At 50.0% G+C, this 15,403-nt stretch overlaps 1 protein-coding gene across 1 annotated transcript; it reads right to left on the bottom strand.

The window, feature by feature from the left end:
- Positions 1 to 10,509: 10,509 nt before the first annotated feature.
- On the bottom strand, positions 10,510 to 12,142 carry ZG16 (zymogen granule protein 16). The gene is made up of 3 exons (XM_059155329.1): positions 11,984 to 12,142; positions 11,661 to 11,793; positions 10,510 to 10,934 (listed from the first exon to the last, which is right to left on the bottom strand). Exons 1-3 carry the CDS (start codon positions 12,099 to 12,101, stop codon positions 10,619 to 10,621), a joined length of 567 nt encoding a protein of 188 aa, XP_059011312.1. The 5' UTR covers positions 12,102 to 12,142; the 3' UTR covers positions 10,510 to 10,618.
- Between the last annotated feature and the right edge of the window lie 3,261 nt (positions 12,143 to 15,403).

Below are 15,403 nucleotides of genomic sequence, written 5' to 3'. Positions count from 1 at the left end.
GCGCGGCCGGGCCCTGGGCTCCCGGTACCTTCTGGCTTTCGGGTTTCCAGGCATAGATAGGCGGGAGTGTAGACGGGCCGCCTCGTGTTTCCCCCTCAGCCGTGAATTTTGGTACGAATCAAGCACGGATCAAAGGCACTCCATCGACTTACCCCCAAAGTTCCCTGCGTGGAATTCAGTTTTCGCTATATTGGCGGCAGAAGGGGGGATTATATGAAAAAGGAAGAGGGAAACACGGGTCATTCTAAGAGCTTCATTTTCTGAGGTTTCTTGCCTCGGGTTGTTTCGCGGCCTGTGGGGTGGAGGGGGGTCTTTTTTGTGGATTCCGGGACTTGAACTCAGGGCCAGTCAATGGTACTTGACCTTCTGGTCACTTCTGTCACTGCTGGAGGTCTGGACCACGCTCTCTGCATGTGGACACTCATGACGGCGCACTCACCTCTGGCTGAGCCCAGATGCGCCAGGTGACGTCTGTGTCCTCTTAGGTCAGAGCGGAGCGCAGGAGACCGGCGCAGATGTTACTTTGTAACTCAGCACATCCGAGTGAGAGTTAAAGACGTGTGCGGTCTTGTAGCTTGTGGTTTTCACCGCGGTTCCACCCACTCGACGTCCTGGGGTGCACTGGTCTGCGAAGTAGCTACCTGTTCCTTCTGGAAGCTTAACCAGAGATGAATATCCATCTTTGAGCTCCTGGTAGGGTTCTGGCTTAGAAAGTAGGTCCAACCTATTAAAAAAAAGTAAGAGACGCCTGGGTGGCTCAGTCGGTTAAGCGGAGCCCTTGGGCTAGGGTCATGATCCCCATATCCTGGAATCGAGTCCCACATCGGGCTCCTTGCTCGGCGGCGAGCCTGCTTCTCCCGCTGCCTCTGCCTGCCACTCTGCCTGCCTGTGCGCTCTCTCTCTCTGACAAATAAATAAAAATGAAATCTTAAAAAAAAAAAAAGTGTTAGATCAGTGGTTCCCAAGTTTTTTGGCCTTGGAATCCTTTTACATTCTTAAAAAATGAGGCACCAGGGGTGCCCGACTGGCCCAGTTGGCGGACATGCATCTCTTGATCTCGAGATTACTTAAAAAATAATTTATAGATTTTTAAAAACATTTTATTTATTTATTTTGACAGAGGTCACAAGTAGGCAGAGAGGCAGGCAGGGGTGGGGAGGGGGGAAAGCTTCCCGCTGAGCAGGGAGCCTGATGGGGTCTGGATCCCAGGACCCTGAGATCATGACCTGAACCAAAGGCAGAGGCTTAACCCACTGAACTATCCAGGTGCCCACAATTTACAGATCTTAAAAACAATAAAAATTGAAACCCCAAAGATCTTTTGTTTATATGGGTTGTGTCTATTCCATAGTAACTGTATTAGAACTTAAAACAAATTAAAAATATTTATTCACGCACTTCAAAACTGCAGTAACAAATCCATAGAGACAGAAAGTAGATCAGGGCTTTGGTGAAAGGGTGAATTATGACTATCGCCATTAGGTATGGAGTTTCTTTTTGGGTGATAGAAATGTTCTGGAATTAGTGTGATAGTTGTACAACATAGTGAATATACTGAAAACCACTGAAGTGTACACTTAAAAATGGTAAGTTTTATGTTGTGTGAATTCTATCTCCATTTACTTTTTTTTTTAAGATTTTATTTATTTGTCTGAGAGCAAGAGGGGGGGAGCAGCAGTCAGAGAAGGCTCCCTGCTGAACAAGGAGCAGAATTTGGGACCAAGTCTCAGGGCCCTGGGGTCATGACCTGGGCCAAAGGCAGCCCCTTAACCAACTGAGCTATGCAGTCCCTTTATCTCCACTTAAAAATCTGCTCGAGTGGCTCAGTTATTAAGCATCTGCCTTCAGGTCAGGTCACGATCCCAAAGTCCTGGGATCGAGCCCCACATTGGGCTCCCCGCTCAGCAGGAAGCCTGCTTCTCCCTCTCCCACTCCCCCTGCTTGTGTTCCCTCTCTTGCTATGTCTCTCTCTGTCAAATAAACAAAATCAAAATCTTTTTTTAAAAAAACTTATAAAAACAAATAAAAGTCTGGGGTGCCTGGGTGGCTCAGTGGGTTAAAGCCTCTGCCTTTGTTCGGCTCATGTCGTGATCTCAGGGTCCTGGGATCAAGCCCCACATTGGGCTTTCTGCTCAGCGGGGAGCCTGCCCCCCACCTTGTGATCTCTGTCTGTCAAATAAATAAATAAAATCTTTAAAAAATAGGGGCACCTGGGTGGCTCAGTGGTTTGGGCTGCTGCCTTCGGCTCGGGTCATGATCTCAGGGTCCTGGGATCGAGCCCTGCATCGGGCTCTCTGCTCAGCAGGGAGCCTGCTTCCTCCTCTCTCTCTGCCTGACTCTGCCTACTTGTGATCTCTGTCAAATGAATAAATAAAATCTTTAAAAAAAATAAAATAGGGGCGCCTGGGTGGCTCAGTGGGTTAAGCCGCTGCCTTCGGCTCAGGTCATGATCTCAGGGTCCTGGGATCGAGTCCCGCATCGGGCTCTCTGCTCAGCAGGGAGCCTGCTTCCTCCTCTCTATCTCTGCCTGCCTCTCTGCCTACTTGTAATCTCTCTCTGTCAAATAAATAAATAAAATCTTTAAAAAAAAAATAAAATAAAATAAAAAATCTTTAAAAAAGATATAAGTAACATTTTAATTTTAAAAGTAACTTTTTCAAAGGAAAGGAAAAAAATAGAAGAATGGCACTGTTTTACATTTTTAGAAATACAATGCGTGGCTTTAAAGAAAATAGCTGTATTCTGCTATCTGCTTGTGCATTCAGGATGTTGTGAGTCCAGTTTGTCATATAGTTTCTTGAAAACTCCACCGCATTCTCAAGAAAGGATGCAAGGGAAGAGGCAGATGGCATCCTAGTTCTATTATGAAAATAGCTTTGGCCTCGATGTGCGCGCACACACACGCACACGCGCGCGCGCGCACACACACACACAGGTGCCTCAGGGGCCTCCAGAATTTCCTGGACCACACTTCGGAAACCACTGACATAAAACTTTCCGCACTTTGATTTTCCCCACCCTTCAGGAAGGGCTCTTCAGGTTTTCATAGCCGATGCCAGTCCCCGGATATCTGGTGAGACACCTGCCAGAAAAGAGGTCAGGGGACTAGGACTCCAGAGGTTGGATAAGTGGCTTAGGTACAGACCCAGGGTAAAGTTTCCTCAGGTGCTAGAAGGGAATAAAGGTGGAATCTGCTTCCTGGGGTTGTCTTAATTGAGTTGAGAAATCGAGTCCTTAAATACCTGGCAGGCAAGCAGGAGAAGAGAAAGAAGCAGTGGATTTTTTTTTAACTTTTTTTTTTCCCCTTTTTTAACTAGGCCCTTAGGAAGCCAAGGAGAGCAGAGCAAAGTCATGTAGCATTTACACCATTACAACAGGAAGGAGACTAGTGAGCCAGGCAGACGGGTCTGTTCTGCAGTCCTCAGAATCCTAAGTGAGGCAAGGCAGCCGTGACTGAGAAGGGAATTGGCGCTGGAAAAAAAGGACCAGATCTGGGGGGCCGGGTGGGGAAGGAGAACTCCTGAGAGAGATAATAGAGCCCCTCGGGTGGCCAGGAAGCCTTGCCAGCCTGCCCCGGGTGGCGAAGCTTTGAAGGCTGCTGTGCCTGGGCCAGTTTGATGTACTTGCTGGAATGAGGCTGGCCCAGCGAAGGATTCCAGCTTTGAGAACACAAAACAGAGTAGTATATTAACATTTCAAACAAAACAAAATATTGTAATCCCTAGAGCAAGGACTCTCAAAATGTGGTCTGGGGACCCCTGGCCGCCGCAGAGTTAAAATGATTTTCATGATAATACTGAAGTCATTTGCCTTTTCACTCATTTCCTCTGGGGTATACGGTGAGTTTTCCAAAAGCTCCGTGCAATGGCAGTTTGAATGCAGAACAGGCTTCACTAGTTGGTGGCGAAAAGTCACGAAAGATGGGTTGCCTTTTGGGAGTTGGGGACAGGAAGTGACAGGGAAGGACCCAGAAGGAATTTGGGGGGGGGGGGTGATATCCTATGTATCTTGATAGAAGGGTTTGGGTTCAACAGGTATATGCATTTGACAGAAATCATGTGCAGAATCTTGTAAGGTTTTGTTTCTAAGGTGTTTGAAAATCACGGACATGTGGAAAATGCCCAGATTTTCGCGTCAGAAAGACCCGAGTTTGACCCTGACCTTGATCCCGCCGGCTGCTGTGTTTGTGACTTGGAACGTGATACAGCAGTTAGCGGAGTGCCTGAAGCTTCATGGGCACCTAATAAGTATTTGCAGTATGAGCGAAGGAAGCCATGTAATCTTTCAGAGTCTAGTTTGTGCTAAGTCTGAGAACACCCACTTCGTTTTGCCCAACTAAGCTTTAGAGGGTTTCCGGGTGACTTTTCTTTGATGGCACACTGATGCAGAAAAGAGGGGAAAAACCAGGGTTTGCTCGGTTATTACCTATGGGGGAATGAGCACGAGTTGAAGGCTTGGAGGGGTGGAGACACAGTGACCCTCGGCACGTGCCACTGTAACTCTCAAACCTACAAACGCAACTGATTTCAGTCTTGGTGACATCACTGGTGATGTCATCCGAAACTGAGACTACGCTTACTACTTTCCAACAGGATCTTTGTCACAATTAAATGAAGTACTTTGACAGAGTGCCTGGACTCCTAACGCATGATGCAAAGTAAGTGTACGTTCCCCTTTTCCGTGTTCCGTCTCGCCCTGCTGTTTTCTTCTGTATTTGCTGTCCTGCCGCAGCGCACACAAGTCTGCGTGCTAACACTAAGGATCGCCTCCTCTCAGTGGCCGGCCTTGAAGTTATGGGGCGCAAAACTTTCTTGAAACCCGCAAGCTGTAGGCCGAGGGGAGTCTTCGGTTTCTTGGAGAGTCGGGTTCGGTTGGTGGTTGTCCTTCACGGATTTGACCTTGGCTGTCTCCTGGGTGACTGCGTCAGCAGGGCAGATTGAGGTTTCTCTGCTCCCGGGAATGCTCAAGACGCCTGGCACGGTCTTTACTGGAAATGGCTCTTTGCCCCCGACCCTCTGCAGTGGGAGCTGGAGGACTCAATTCCAGCCGCTGTGGAGTTCCGGATGATCCAAAGGAGGAAACAGCCATAGTTACATTATCACCCAGTTAATTTGGTTAATTTGTGACCTGCTGTAGGGAGGAACTTTAAAAAAAAAAAAAAAAGATTTTATTTATTTATTTGACAGAGAGAGAGAGATCACAAGTAGACAGAGAGGCAGGCAGAGAGAGAGGAGGAAGCAGGCTCCCCACTGAGCATAGAGCCCGATGCGGGACTCGATCCCAGAACCCTGGGATCATGACCTGAGCTGAAGACAGAGTCTCCAACCCACTGAGCCACCCAGGCGCCCCTCAAGATTTTATTTTTAATAATTTCTACACCTAACATGGGGCTCGACCTTAACAACCTTGAGATCAAGAGTCCCATGCTGTACCGACTGAGCCCACCAGGCGCCCGTAGCTGGCCGAGGGGGACAAGGTGATGAGGTGTGGGGAGAGGCATCGTGTTGAGAGGGTGCCTTTCAGCTGCAGGTTGCCATCAGTGGAGCTGTGGGCTCTCTTTGTAGCTTGTGGGCCTTGGCGACCTTCGTTCCGGGCATGCTCCTGAGGACTCCCTACTTGGGGGGAGCTCAGCTGTGCCCTTGCTCCAGGCCACCTCCTTCATACACACACACAGCTCGGTTATCCCTCGATGGCGTTCAACCAGTGCACAATGAGGCCAGTTGTTTTCACGTAACAATAAAGTCTTAGAAATTAGATTTCTAGGATATATGAGCTCGATACATCTTAGAAAGCATGTGACCCAGAGGAGCTCATTTTACAAATAGGTGATTGAAACCCAGAGAGGTTAAGGGATTTGACTGAGGCTGTGTAGCTGTGCGGGGAGGTAGGACTTAGCTTTCCCAAGTCTCTGGACATTTCTCTTGTCAACTCACTGTGACCTTTAGAAGCAAATAGCTAAGTTCCCAGCATTCCGCAGTAACCGATTTATCTGATTTCGGTCAGCAAACTCCTTCACTGCCTGCGGTTGTCCTGACTCCTCACCCCAGCCCTCCTAGGGTTGCTCAGGTGCAACAGGTAGTTCTAGTTCAGTTTGACTAGGGCTGTAGGAGGGCATTCAATCAAACTAACCTAGGTGTTGCGGTGAGGATGCTTAGAGGCAGTTACCATCTACGATCATATGACCTTAAGTAATGATCCTGGGTCAGCTGGGTGGGTCTCACCCAGTGAGCTGAGAGGCTTAAAATAAAATAAATAAAAAATAAAAGCAAAACTGGTACTGCATGGTATCACTTATGTGTGATACACGCCACGCTTGAGCTCAGGGTGGTGAGTTCAAGCCCAGCCTTCAGAGTAGAGATTACTTAAAAAAGAGGGGAGGAGGCACCTGGGTGGCTCAGTGAGCTAAGTGTCTGCTTCGGCTCAGGTTGTCCTGGGATTCGGTCCCCTCTGCCATTCTTGGCTGTGCTCTCTCCCTCTCTCTCTGTCAAATAAATAAATAAAATCTTAAAAAAAAAAAAAAAGTGAAACACATAAGAAACAGTAGGATGTGGTTGCTAACAGCTGGGAAATATGGAAATGGGAAGATGTTGGTAAAAGGGCACAGACTTTCCTCCGTGTCGCACGGTGACTGTAACGGAAAATACTGTATTAAATGACTGCAGTTTGCTAAGAGAGTAGATCTTAGGCATTCTCACCAAAAAAAAATTTTTTTAAGGTAACTGTTGATAAAATAAGATATGGGAAGTGCCTGGGTGGCTCAGTCAGTTAAGCGTCTGCCTTTTGCTCAGGTCATGGTCCTCGGGTCCTGGGATGGAGCCCCACCTCTGGTTCCCTGCTCAGTGGGGAGTCTGCTTCTCCCATTCCCTCTGCCCCTCCCCCTTGCTTGTGCATTCTCTCTTTCAAATAAATAAATAAAATATTTTCTAAAAAAAAATAAATAAGATATGGGAATGTAATATACAATGTACGGGGTACAGTCAATGATATTGTAACAATTTTTTAAAGATATTACTTATTTATTTTATTATTTATCATTATTATTTGAGAGATAGAGTGAGCATGAGCAGGGGTGGGGGAGGAACAGAGGGACAAGCCGACTCTGATGACCACGGAGGGCTCCATCTCACCATCCTGAGATCACAACCCGAGCCAAAACCAAGAGTCGGATGCTTAATGGACTGCACCATCCGGACGATCCGACCACTTCATCATGTATATAAATACTGAATCACTATGTTGCACACCTGAAACTAATACAATATTGTATGTCAATTATTCTTCAATTAAAAAAAATTTTTTAAGGCAACTGTGAGATGATGGGTGTGTTAATGAGCTTGACTGTGGGAGTCCTTTCCATGTCCATGTATCAAACTATCACATTGTATACTTCAAAAATATTAGAATTCTATTTGTCAATTATACTTCAGCAAAGCTGGGAAAAAATTTAAGAAAATTAAGTTACTAAATGTGTAAATTTTGATAACATAAGACATTAATTTACAAGGAAGCGAAAGAAAAAAACTGGGGTTTCCCTGAGGAAAAAGAAATTTCGCCTCTGGACCACAGCACACCCTCCTGCCCGAATTCTCAGACGGCCAGCGCGCCCTCCAGATTTTAGACTTGCCTCACCCGGCTCCACATCTGGGGAGCCAGGTCTCTGCAATAAATCCTGTCATCTCTCGGGGTCACCTCTTGGGCTCAGTCGGTAGAACATGTGACTCTTAATCCTGGGGTTGTGAATCAGGCCCCGTGTCGGGCCCCATGCTGGGGATAGAGGCTGCTTCATATTCTCTCTCCGTCTTCCTCTGCCCCTGCCACCCTAAAAATTAATACATTTTAAAACAAGGCTAATTTTCCCTGTTCTCCTCATCCCAGAGAGGATCCCACTCTTCCCAGTTGCTGATACTAGACACGGCAGCTCTTCTAGTCTCTCCTCCTTCACGCACCTTTATGCGTTCATGGATCTAGTTCTCCACAGTGCACCTCTGCCGTGAATCTCTCAAACGCCCCCCCTTCTCTTCCTCACACTGTTGCCTTTCTTCTCTGATCTAGACCTATTAACGAGTACCCTGCTTCCCCTTCAATCTGTTTTCCCCACTTGTACCAGAAAAAAATGACTTTCTTATGAATCTTATCAATCCCTTGGGCGAAATTTTGGCTAAATGGCTTCCTGGAGCCCATAAAATAAACAATAGATTTAGCGCGACGTTCACGGCTCCAGCTCTCCATGACATTTCATCTTTACCCAGTTGTACTTTGCATTTTAGCTGTGCTAAACCACTTTTCATTTTTGTATGTTCATATTTCTGCATAACCTGGAGCCTGCGCCCAGGACTGGGCCCCTGTACACATGTGCACACACGTACACACACACAGAGACACACACACACCCTCCCATCACCACTCTTCCCCTCAACTAGAGGAAGAGAACCCAACTTTCAGTGGTCTTTGTATTCCAAAGCACCGAGCAGAGAATATTTGATAAATGATTAGCTCAGTTCAGCAATTTTCAGACTTTATAAGTAAAGAAAAATTTTCTGGAAGTCAAATCTGGTACAAAAGCCTAATATAACTAGGCAAAAGCCAGGAATCGCACTACTCCATGCCCTTCTGCTGTTTCTGCCTCTTAGCTGAGAGCGTGGTCCAACCCCTCCACCCCCCAAACCACCCCCACCCACCTCCGATGAAAGCGCTGGTTTAGAGCCCACCCTAAAATTGACCAGATAGCTGCGGTCAGACTTGGCCACACACAGGAACAAAGTACTGACGTGCTAGGACATGGATGAACCTTGCAAATATGCCCAGGGGGAGAAGCCAGACACAAAAGGCCACAGTACTGTATGCTTCCTTCTACACGAAATGTCAGGAATAGGCAAATCCATAGAGACAGAAAGTAGATGAGTGGTTCCAAGGGGCTGGGACAGAGGAATGGGGAGTGACTGCTTAACGGGCATGAGGTTTCTTTCTGAGCTGATGACAGTATCCTGGAATTCGAGATGATGGTTGCACCATCTGAATGTACTAAAAACCACCGAAATGACACACTTTAAAAGGGTGGATCTTCGGTGCTTTATATCTCAGAAAAAAAATTACAGTGACATCATTATTCCATTCTGTGGAGTTGTTTGAGAGGAAGAAAGAAATTGTTTTTTTTTTTTTTTTTTAAAGATTTCATCTATTTATTTGACAGAGATCACAAGTAGGCATAGAGGCAGGCAGAGACAGAGAGAGAGGAGGAAGCAGGCTCCCTGCCGAGCAGAGAGCCCGATGCGGGGCCTGATCCCAGGACCCTGAGATCATGACCTGAGCCGAAGGCAGAGGCTTAACCCACTGAGCCACCCAGGTGCCCCGAAGAAAGAAATTGTTAAAAAAAAAAACAAGCTAGATACGAGTTTGCTTCTGTAATGTTAACATTTCTTTTCTTTCTTTCTTTCTTTTTTTAAAATAACATTTCTTTCTAAAATTACATGTAGGGATGTCTGGGTGGTTCAGGCAGTGAAGCTGATGCCTTCAGCTCAGGTCATGATCCCAGGGTCCTGGGATCGAGTCTCACATCAGCTTCCTTGCTCCGCGGGGAGCCTGCTTCTGCCTCTGCCTGCCTCTCCCCCTGCTTGTGCTCTCTCTCTGTGTCTCTCTCCGACAAATAAATAAACAAAATCTTTAAAAAAACAAAACTAAAATTACGTGGACATACTTGTCATCTTTGTCTCACTGGAAAGAAATGATCCCCCTGAGGTCGATCAATCTTTTGGGAGCACTGAGTGACTTCCCCCAGCCCCAACCACCACACAGAAAGAAGAAACTAAAAACTGTTCACAGTCTTAGGACTGGCAACTAGAGTCCGAAGAATTCTCTTCGAAGTAACTTTATATCCTCGCTGTATCTATGTAGCCAACAGCAACCCTCCTGTCCCTGAAAAGCCACGATGGAAAGCCACCCTTCTGATCATGCCCTTTCTTGAGGATAGTATTGGCCGAGTACAAGGCATTGGGAAGGTGATGGCTTCTTCGGGAAGGAAGCCCAGTTCTTCATGAGCTAAGCTAAGCAAGGACACCGGTGCTGCTGGGCACAGGTGGGGGGCAGCTAGGCAGGGGTAACGTAGGCCAAGCTTCAGGAGTCAGGTGGCCCAGGCCACAGACAGCAAGTCAGTCAAGGTCAAAGGCCTTTTGGTGGAAAGGCTTTATCTCCAGCGGCGAGGAGGGCTAGAGAGTGGAACATCTGGGACTTGGGTGATAAGACACAGCTAGTCTTTACCCTCCGCCTCAGAACCCCAGTTTGGGTAAACAGTCCCAGAAGCTCTCCTTGAAAACGAGTTGGTACAAGCTGGAATCTTATCTCCTCTGATTACGAAGAAAAGCCCAAGACTCTTACACCTCTCTCTCCCTCTCCCTCTCTCTCTCTCTCTCTCTTCCCCAGAGCGACGTCCCACAAACAGCCAGACACAAGACCTGCACCTCCGGAGCCCAAGCCGGGAGGCGGGTCCCAGTGCACACACCCACAGACACAAGCGGCCGCTATGTCCTTTTATTTTTTTTTTATGGAGCCACGTGGATGAGGTTAGTGGTAGAGACGGTCTCCCACCCCCACCGCAGTGCCCGGCCTGGGACGAGCCTGGGGTTCAGCAACTGCCACAGTCACTGGGGTAGCTGTCCCAGTGCAAGCCGATGGCATTGATGAGGGAACCCGAGCGGCCGCTGATGAACCGGAGGACGGTGTTGGGGTACAGGGGGGCGGCGTTGAAACTCGTGCCTGTGTCCTTCCCGAAAGGCAGGTAACGGCCCTTGTCAGTCACGAAGACCAGCTTCCTCAGGTAATACTTGTACTTGCCAGACACCTGGATCACGGACTCCCCGGGGTGCAGGAAGATCTCCTCCAGGTCGCCCTGGGTGCCCCCCACGTAGTCGCTCCACACCTTGCCATAGCGGACCTGGAGACTAGGGGCCGGGCGGGGAGGGGAGGAAGACGCACACTGAGCGGGCTGACCAGGATGCAGGACCTCTTGGCGTACCCTCCAAGACCCGCAAACCGGGGACAGGGGGGACAAGTTCCTGCCAGTCCCACGGCGTGGGAGGGATGAGGGAGCCCTTGAGATCGTATGGGGAACTTCAACTCATTTTGCCAAAACACACACAGGCTCAGAAAGGAAAAGTAACTTAGCCAGAGTCAGCCAGACCAGACCAGTGCAGGAGCTTGATTTGGGGAACTCTAGATTCCCGCTGTGCCGACCACCACATGCCCCCCACCCCCCGCCACCCCATGCGAAAGGAGCAGAAGGAATATTCTGGAAGCCTCTCATGAGGGCAGAGACTTTGTTGTCCCAGGATGTAGTCCAGGCTCAGAAGATGCATATTTCGGGGGAGAAGCATCAGCAAAGAGGGAGAAATGCCTGAGGGGGCTTATGCCTCCGGTGGGGGGGGGGGGTTGGGCACCAAACCAGCCAGCTTCTAGGCACCCCAGCAGCCATGCTAGAAGATTTGCCCAAGGTCACGTGTGCTGGGGGCTGGAGGGCTGGTTGTGGCAGCGCTGGCCTCAGATCTCTTTCACATACATATTATCCCTGGGACTTTGACTGGAACAGACGTGACCCCAAGTAGACTGAGAGCTTCCCAGTTCACCAAGATCAAAGGATCCTCAAACCAGAGAAACGCAGAGAATCTTACCCTACGATGTAGTATCTGTTGACGCGGACGCGGATGGCGGTGATGGGGCCTTCCAGCTGGTAGCCAGAATGAGAGAAGCGCTCTCCTCCACCGCCCCCATACTCTCCATTGTAGGAGGAGGCCCTCGCCTGAACTGGAGGGGACAGGAGGAGTCAGAGAAGAAACCTCAGGAGCTGAGTTTCTCCCCACCACCACAATACCTCCCACAACTCAGTGCCCACCACTCCAAGCCAGCCTCTGAAATTGAGCCGTGGCCACCAGCATTGCAGAAGGCTGCCTTCCCATGATGCTAGTGCTGGGCTCCTGGCTTCTTTCTCACTTACTGGCCTTGGCCGAGGCTGATGCACAGAGAAGGGCCAGAAGAGCGATGGCCAACATTCTGGGGCTGAAGTGGAAAGAAAGCAGAAAGTCAAGGCTTAGCCTTTTTCCTTTGGACTTCATCCTAGCCAGGCATCCCTGACCTCCAGCTGAGACTCCACCTTCTTTATCCTTCAACTCAGACCTAACTGACCTAGTCTTGGGCTTGGAAAGGATTGTCTCTAATCTCTGGTCCTGCTCCTGGAAGACTATCTACTGTGTCCGTAACCCCTCTGTGCTCCCTGGTCTGGAGGTAGCCAACACCCTTCTTCTATCCCAGGTCAGAAGATCAATCCTAACCTTCTATCTGGGCCAAGCTGTGTTACGTCCTGTTCCCTCCCAGCACGAAGCAGGAAGAGAGTCTGCAAAGAAGTGGAGACCGTCTCCAGATCTTAGGGACGGTTGAGTTTTCCAACCAAGAGTCTGAGCATGACCAACTGAAATCTGCCTGTGATGCACTGGCCTGGCTCGGGGGACATCCTGGGCAGAGGTAAAATTCTTAGCTTCGTGCTGGTCTCAGATCAGAAGGAAAGGAGCATTTTAGAGCTGTGTCTGTGTCACCCGGGGAGCAGAGGTGATGAGAGACGAGACTGTGCCACCATGAGCATCAGAATAGTTCAGGCAGAGGTGGACACACTGAGAGATTGCAGGGGGAGTTTGGACCGGCTCAAGATAATAGATTTCAGGGGCGCCTGGCGGGCTCAGTTGGTTAAGCCTCTGCCTATGGCTTAGGTCATGATCCCGGGGTCCTGGGATCGAGCCCCTCATCAGGCTCTCTGCTCAGCAGGGAGCCTGCTTCCCTCTCTCTCTCTGCCTCTCTGCCTACTTGTGATCTCTGTCAAATAAATAAAATCTTTAAAAAGAAAAAAAAGACAACAGATTTCGGACGCCTGCTCCACGTATCATCCTTCTTTCCTCACTAACACAAATCTGGCCACATCAATGCTCCCGAGCACCCCAGGCATCCCCAGTCCTTCCACAGAGACCCGGATATCTTAGCACCCCATTCAGCCGCAGACGTCCCAGCCTCGCTGACAACACAGGTGTCCTCTGCCACTCAGTCCGGGCAGGTTCCTGCCCAGCTCAGCTTGAATTCCCCCCAACTCAACCCCGCCATCCCTGTCACCCCTTTGCTCAGGCCTCGGTCACCCCTCACCTGGCTGATTCAAGTGCAAAGTAACCCCCTGACGCTTTCAGATCTTTTATACCAGGTCCAAGCCCTCCCCCTGCTGTTTATCGTGTGAACCTCACCTCCTGTGCAAATACGGTCAATCTGTTAGGGTGAGTCGTCAGGCCGAGTCCTGAATTTCTTATCCTGCCTCTCCCCGGCACGGGTTCTAGATCACAGGGTGGGGTTCGCTCGGTTCGCTCGGGGCCAAGGCCCAGATCTCAGGACTCCCAGAACGCACTTGAGAAAACTTCAACCGAAGGGGCGGCAGCTTTGGGTGGGAGAAGTTACTGATCACTGCTGGGTGTGGTCTAAGTCTCTCTCTCCCCTCTTTGGGTGTCCGCAGGTGTGATCCCCCGTAGGCTGTCATCTTTCAGGATAAACACTGTCCTCGTAGGGCATTTGAAACATAGATCCTGCTGCAAAGGGATTCTAGTCCCCACGTCCTGTACTTAGGAGCGCCTACTATCTTCCAGACAACTGTTTCTCTGGCTTCCCTGTTACTATATATATATCCAAACATAAACAAAAATGAAACGAATTACACAGTGACACCCGTATAGCCCATGTCCATTCTGCCCTAGTTACTATTTCGCTGTACTTGCTCCCCATCCCCACGCCCGCCCATCTGTCTATCCTCCACCTGCCAGATGGTTCACAAACCTTTTCTGAGAAGGGTAACATGGTGCTGCAGGTGAACACTGAACACCTGTAGATCCCCTCCTGGGGACAGACAGTCCGGCCAGAGGGCCAAGTGGGAAGCTAAGGAAGTAGACCGGTCCTCCTTTGGGGGCAGATCGGGGCTCAGGACCTTAAGACTTCTGGGAGCCACAGCTGAATCTTTTGCGGGTTACGCCCACACACAACCATCCTCCCCGGTCCTGTCCCCAGTGCCCCACGTGCCAGCCCCAAGGTCTGAAACCTCCCCGGGGCTGACCTCATAGATTTCTTCTCTTCGGAGGCCCTTCCGTTCCCTGTAAGTCCCTAGGATGGACTCCTGAGTCCTACTTGGACTCGTCTAGGGTTGGCTCTTTGACCCTCTGCGTCAGCTGATCCTCCCGAGCAGAGGGAAGGAGGGAGCCCAGGGAGGGGCTGGAGTCATTAGCCTCTTAGTGCTGACCTGGAGCCGGACACACAGAGCACCCCCCCCCCATCACCGGCTCTCCGTCCGGGAGTGCGGACTCCTCCCCAGAAAGCAAGGCAGCCCCACCTGAAGGAGCCGGAGATAGCACAGGGCTCCTCCCCCGGCGGTTCCAGAATAAGGAGGGCAGCCGAGGATGTGTCGTCTGACCTCTCTTCTCCAAGGTCAAAACAAGCCTGTCCTGCTGACCTAACTTCTCCTTCATTCCAGATATTTTGTTCTGTCTCTGGTCCTCTCCGTTTCCCGGTTCTCTCCTTGTCTTGATCTTAAACCCCGCCGCGCATCTCCCGCCCTGAGGATTTTTCTTTCTTTCTTTTTTTTTTTTTTTTAAATTTTACTTATTTATTTGAGAGAGAGACAGTGAGAGAGAGCATGAGAGGCGAGAAGGTCAGAGAGAGAAGCAGACTCCCCATGGAGCTGGGAGCCCGATGCGGGACTCGATCCTGGGACTCCGGGACCGTGACCTGAGCCGAAAGCAGTTGCTTAACCAACGGAGCCACCCAGGCGCCCGAGGATTTTTCTTTAAACTCCTTCTCTCGGTGCCTTTTTCCTGCTGCTGCTGTTCTTTGTCCCCCCCCCCCCCCAGTCCCTCTCTCTTCTCTCATTACTGTTGGTCTCTCTCCTCTTCCTTCTTAGGAGTAGATCCCACAGGACGGAACCGAACACCGAGTATTAAAGACGGCAGCTCAGAGAGGTCTGAGACCTCGGGAGAATGCCCGGGTCTTTCCACACATGACAGACCTGGGACCCTCAGGACAGGGGCTCCCGTGCTTGTCATAGCTTCACTCTGATGCGCGGACCCCGCCTACGAGGAGAGCCGGAGTGTCTCCTATGCCTGCAGCTGGTCCCAGGCTTCCCCACAGCAGGCCTCCAGCCCCTCTCCAGAGGGCAAGAGAGGCCTTTCTTCCCGTGGAAGGGGTCTCCAGGCTCATCCTCTGTCTGTCCCGGAGACCAGATGGGCCCTTGTGCCCCGAATGTGGGGACGTCCGGCAAACACTCTGAGTCGGTGCCTGAAGAGCCCGGAGGAAGATGACGGAGGCAGGGGGACACCAGGCCCCCCTCCGCTTCCACTTCATT

Source organism: Mustela lutreola, chromosome 17, assembly GCF_030435805.1.
Source record: "Mustela lutreola isolate mMusLut2 chromosome 17, mMusLut2.pri, whole genome shotgun sequence".
Classification (NCBI taxonomy): domain Eukaryota; kingdom Metazoa; phylum Chordata; class Mammalia; order Carnivora; family Mustelidae; genus Mustela; species Mustela lutreola.
This window is presented reverse-complemented; position numbering and strand designations above follow the sequence as displayed.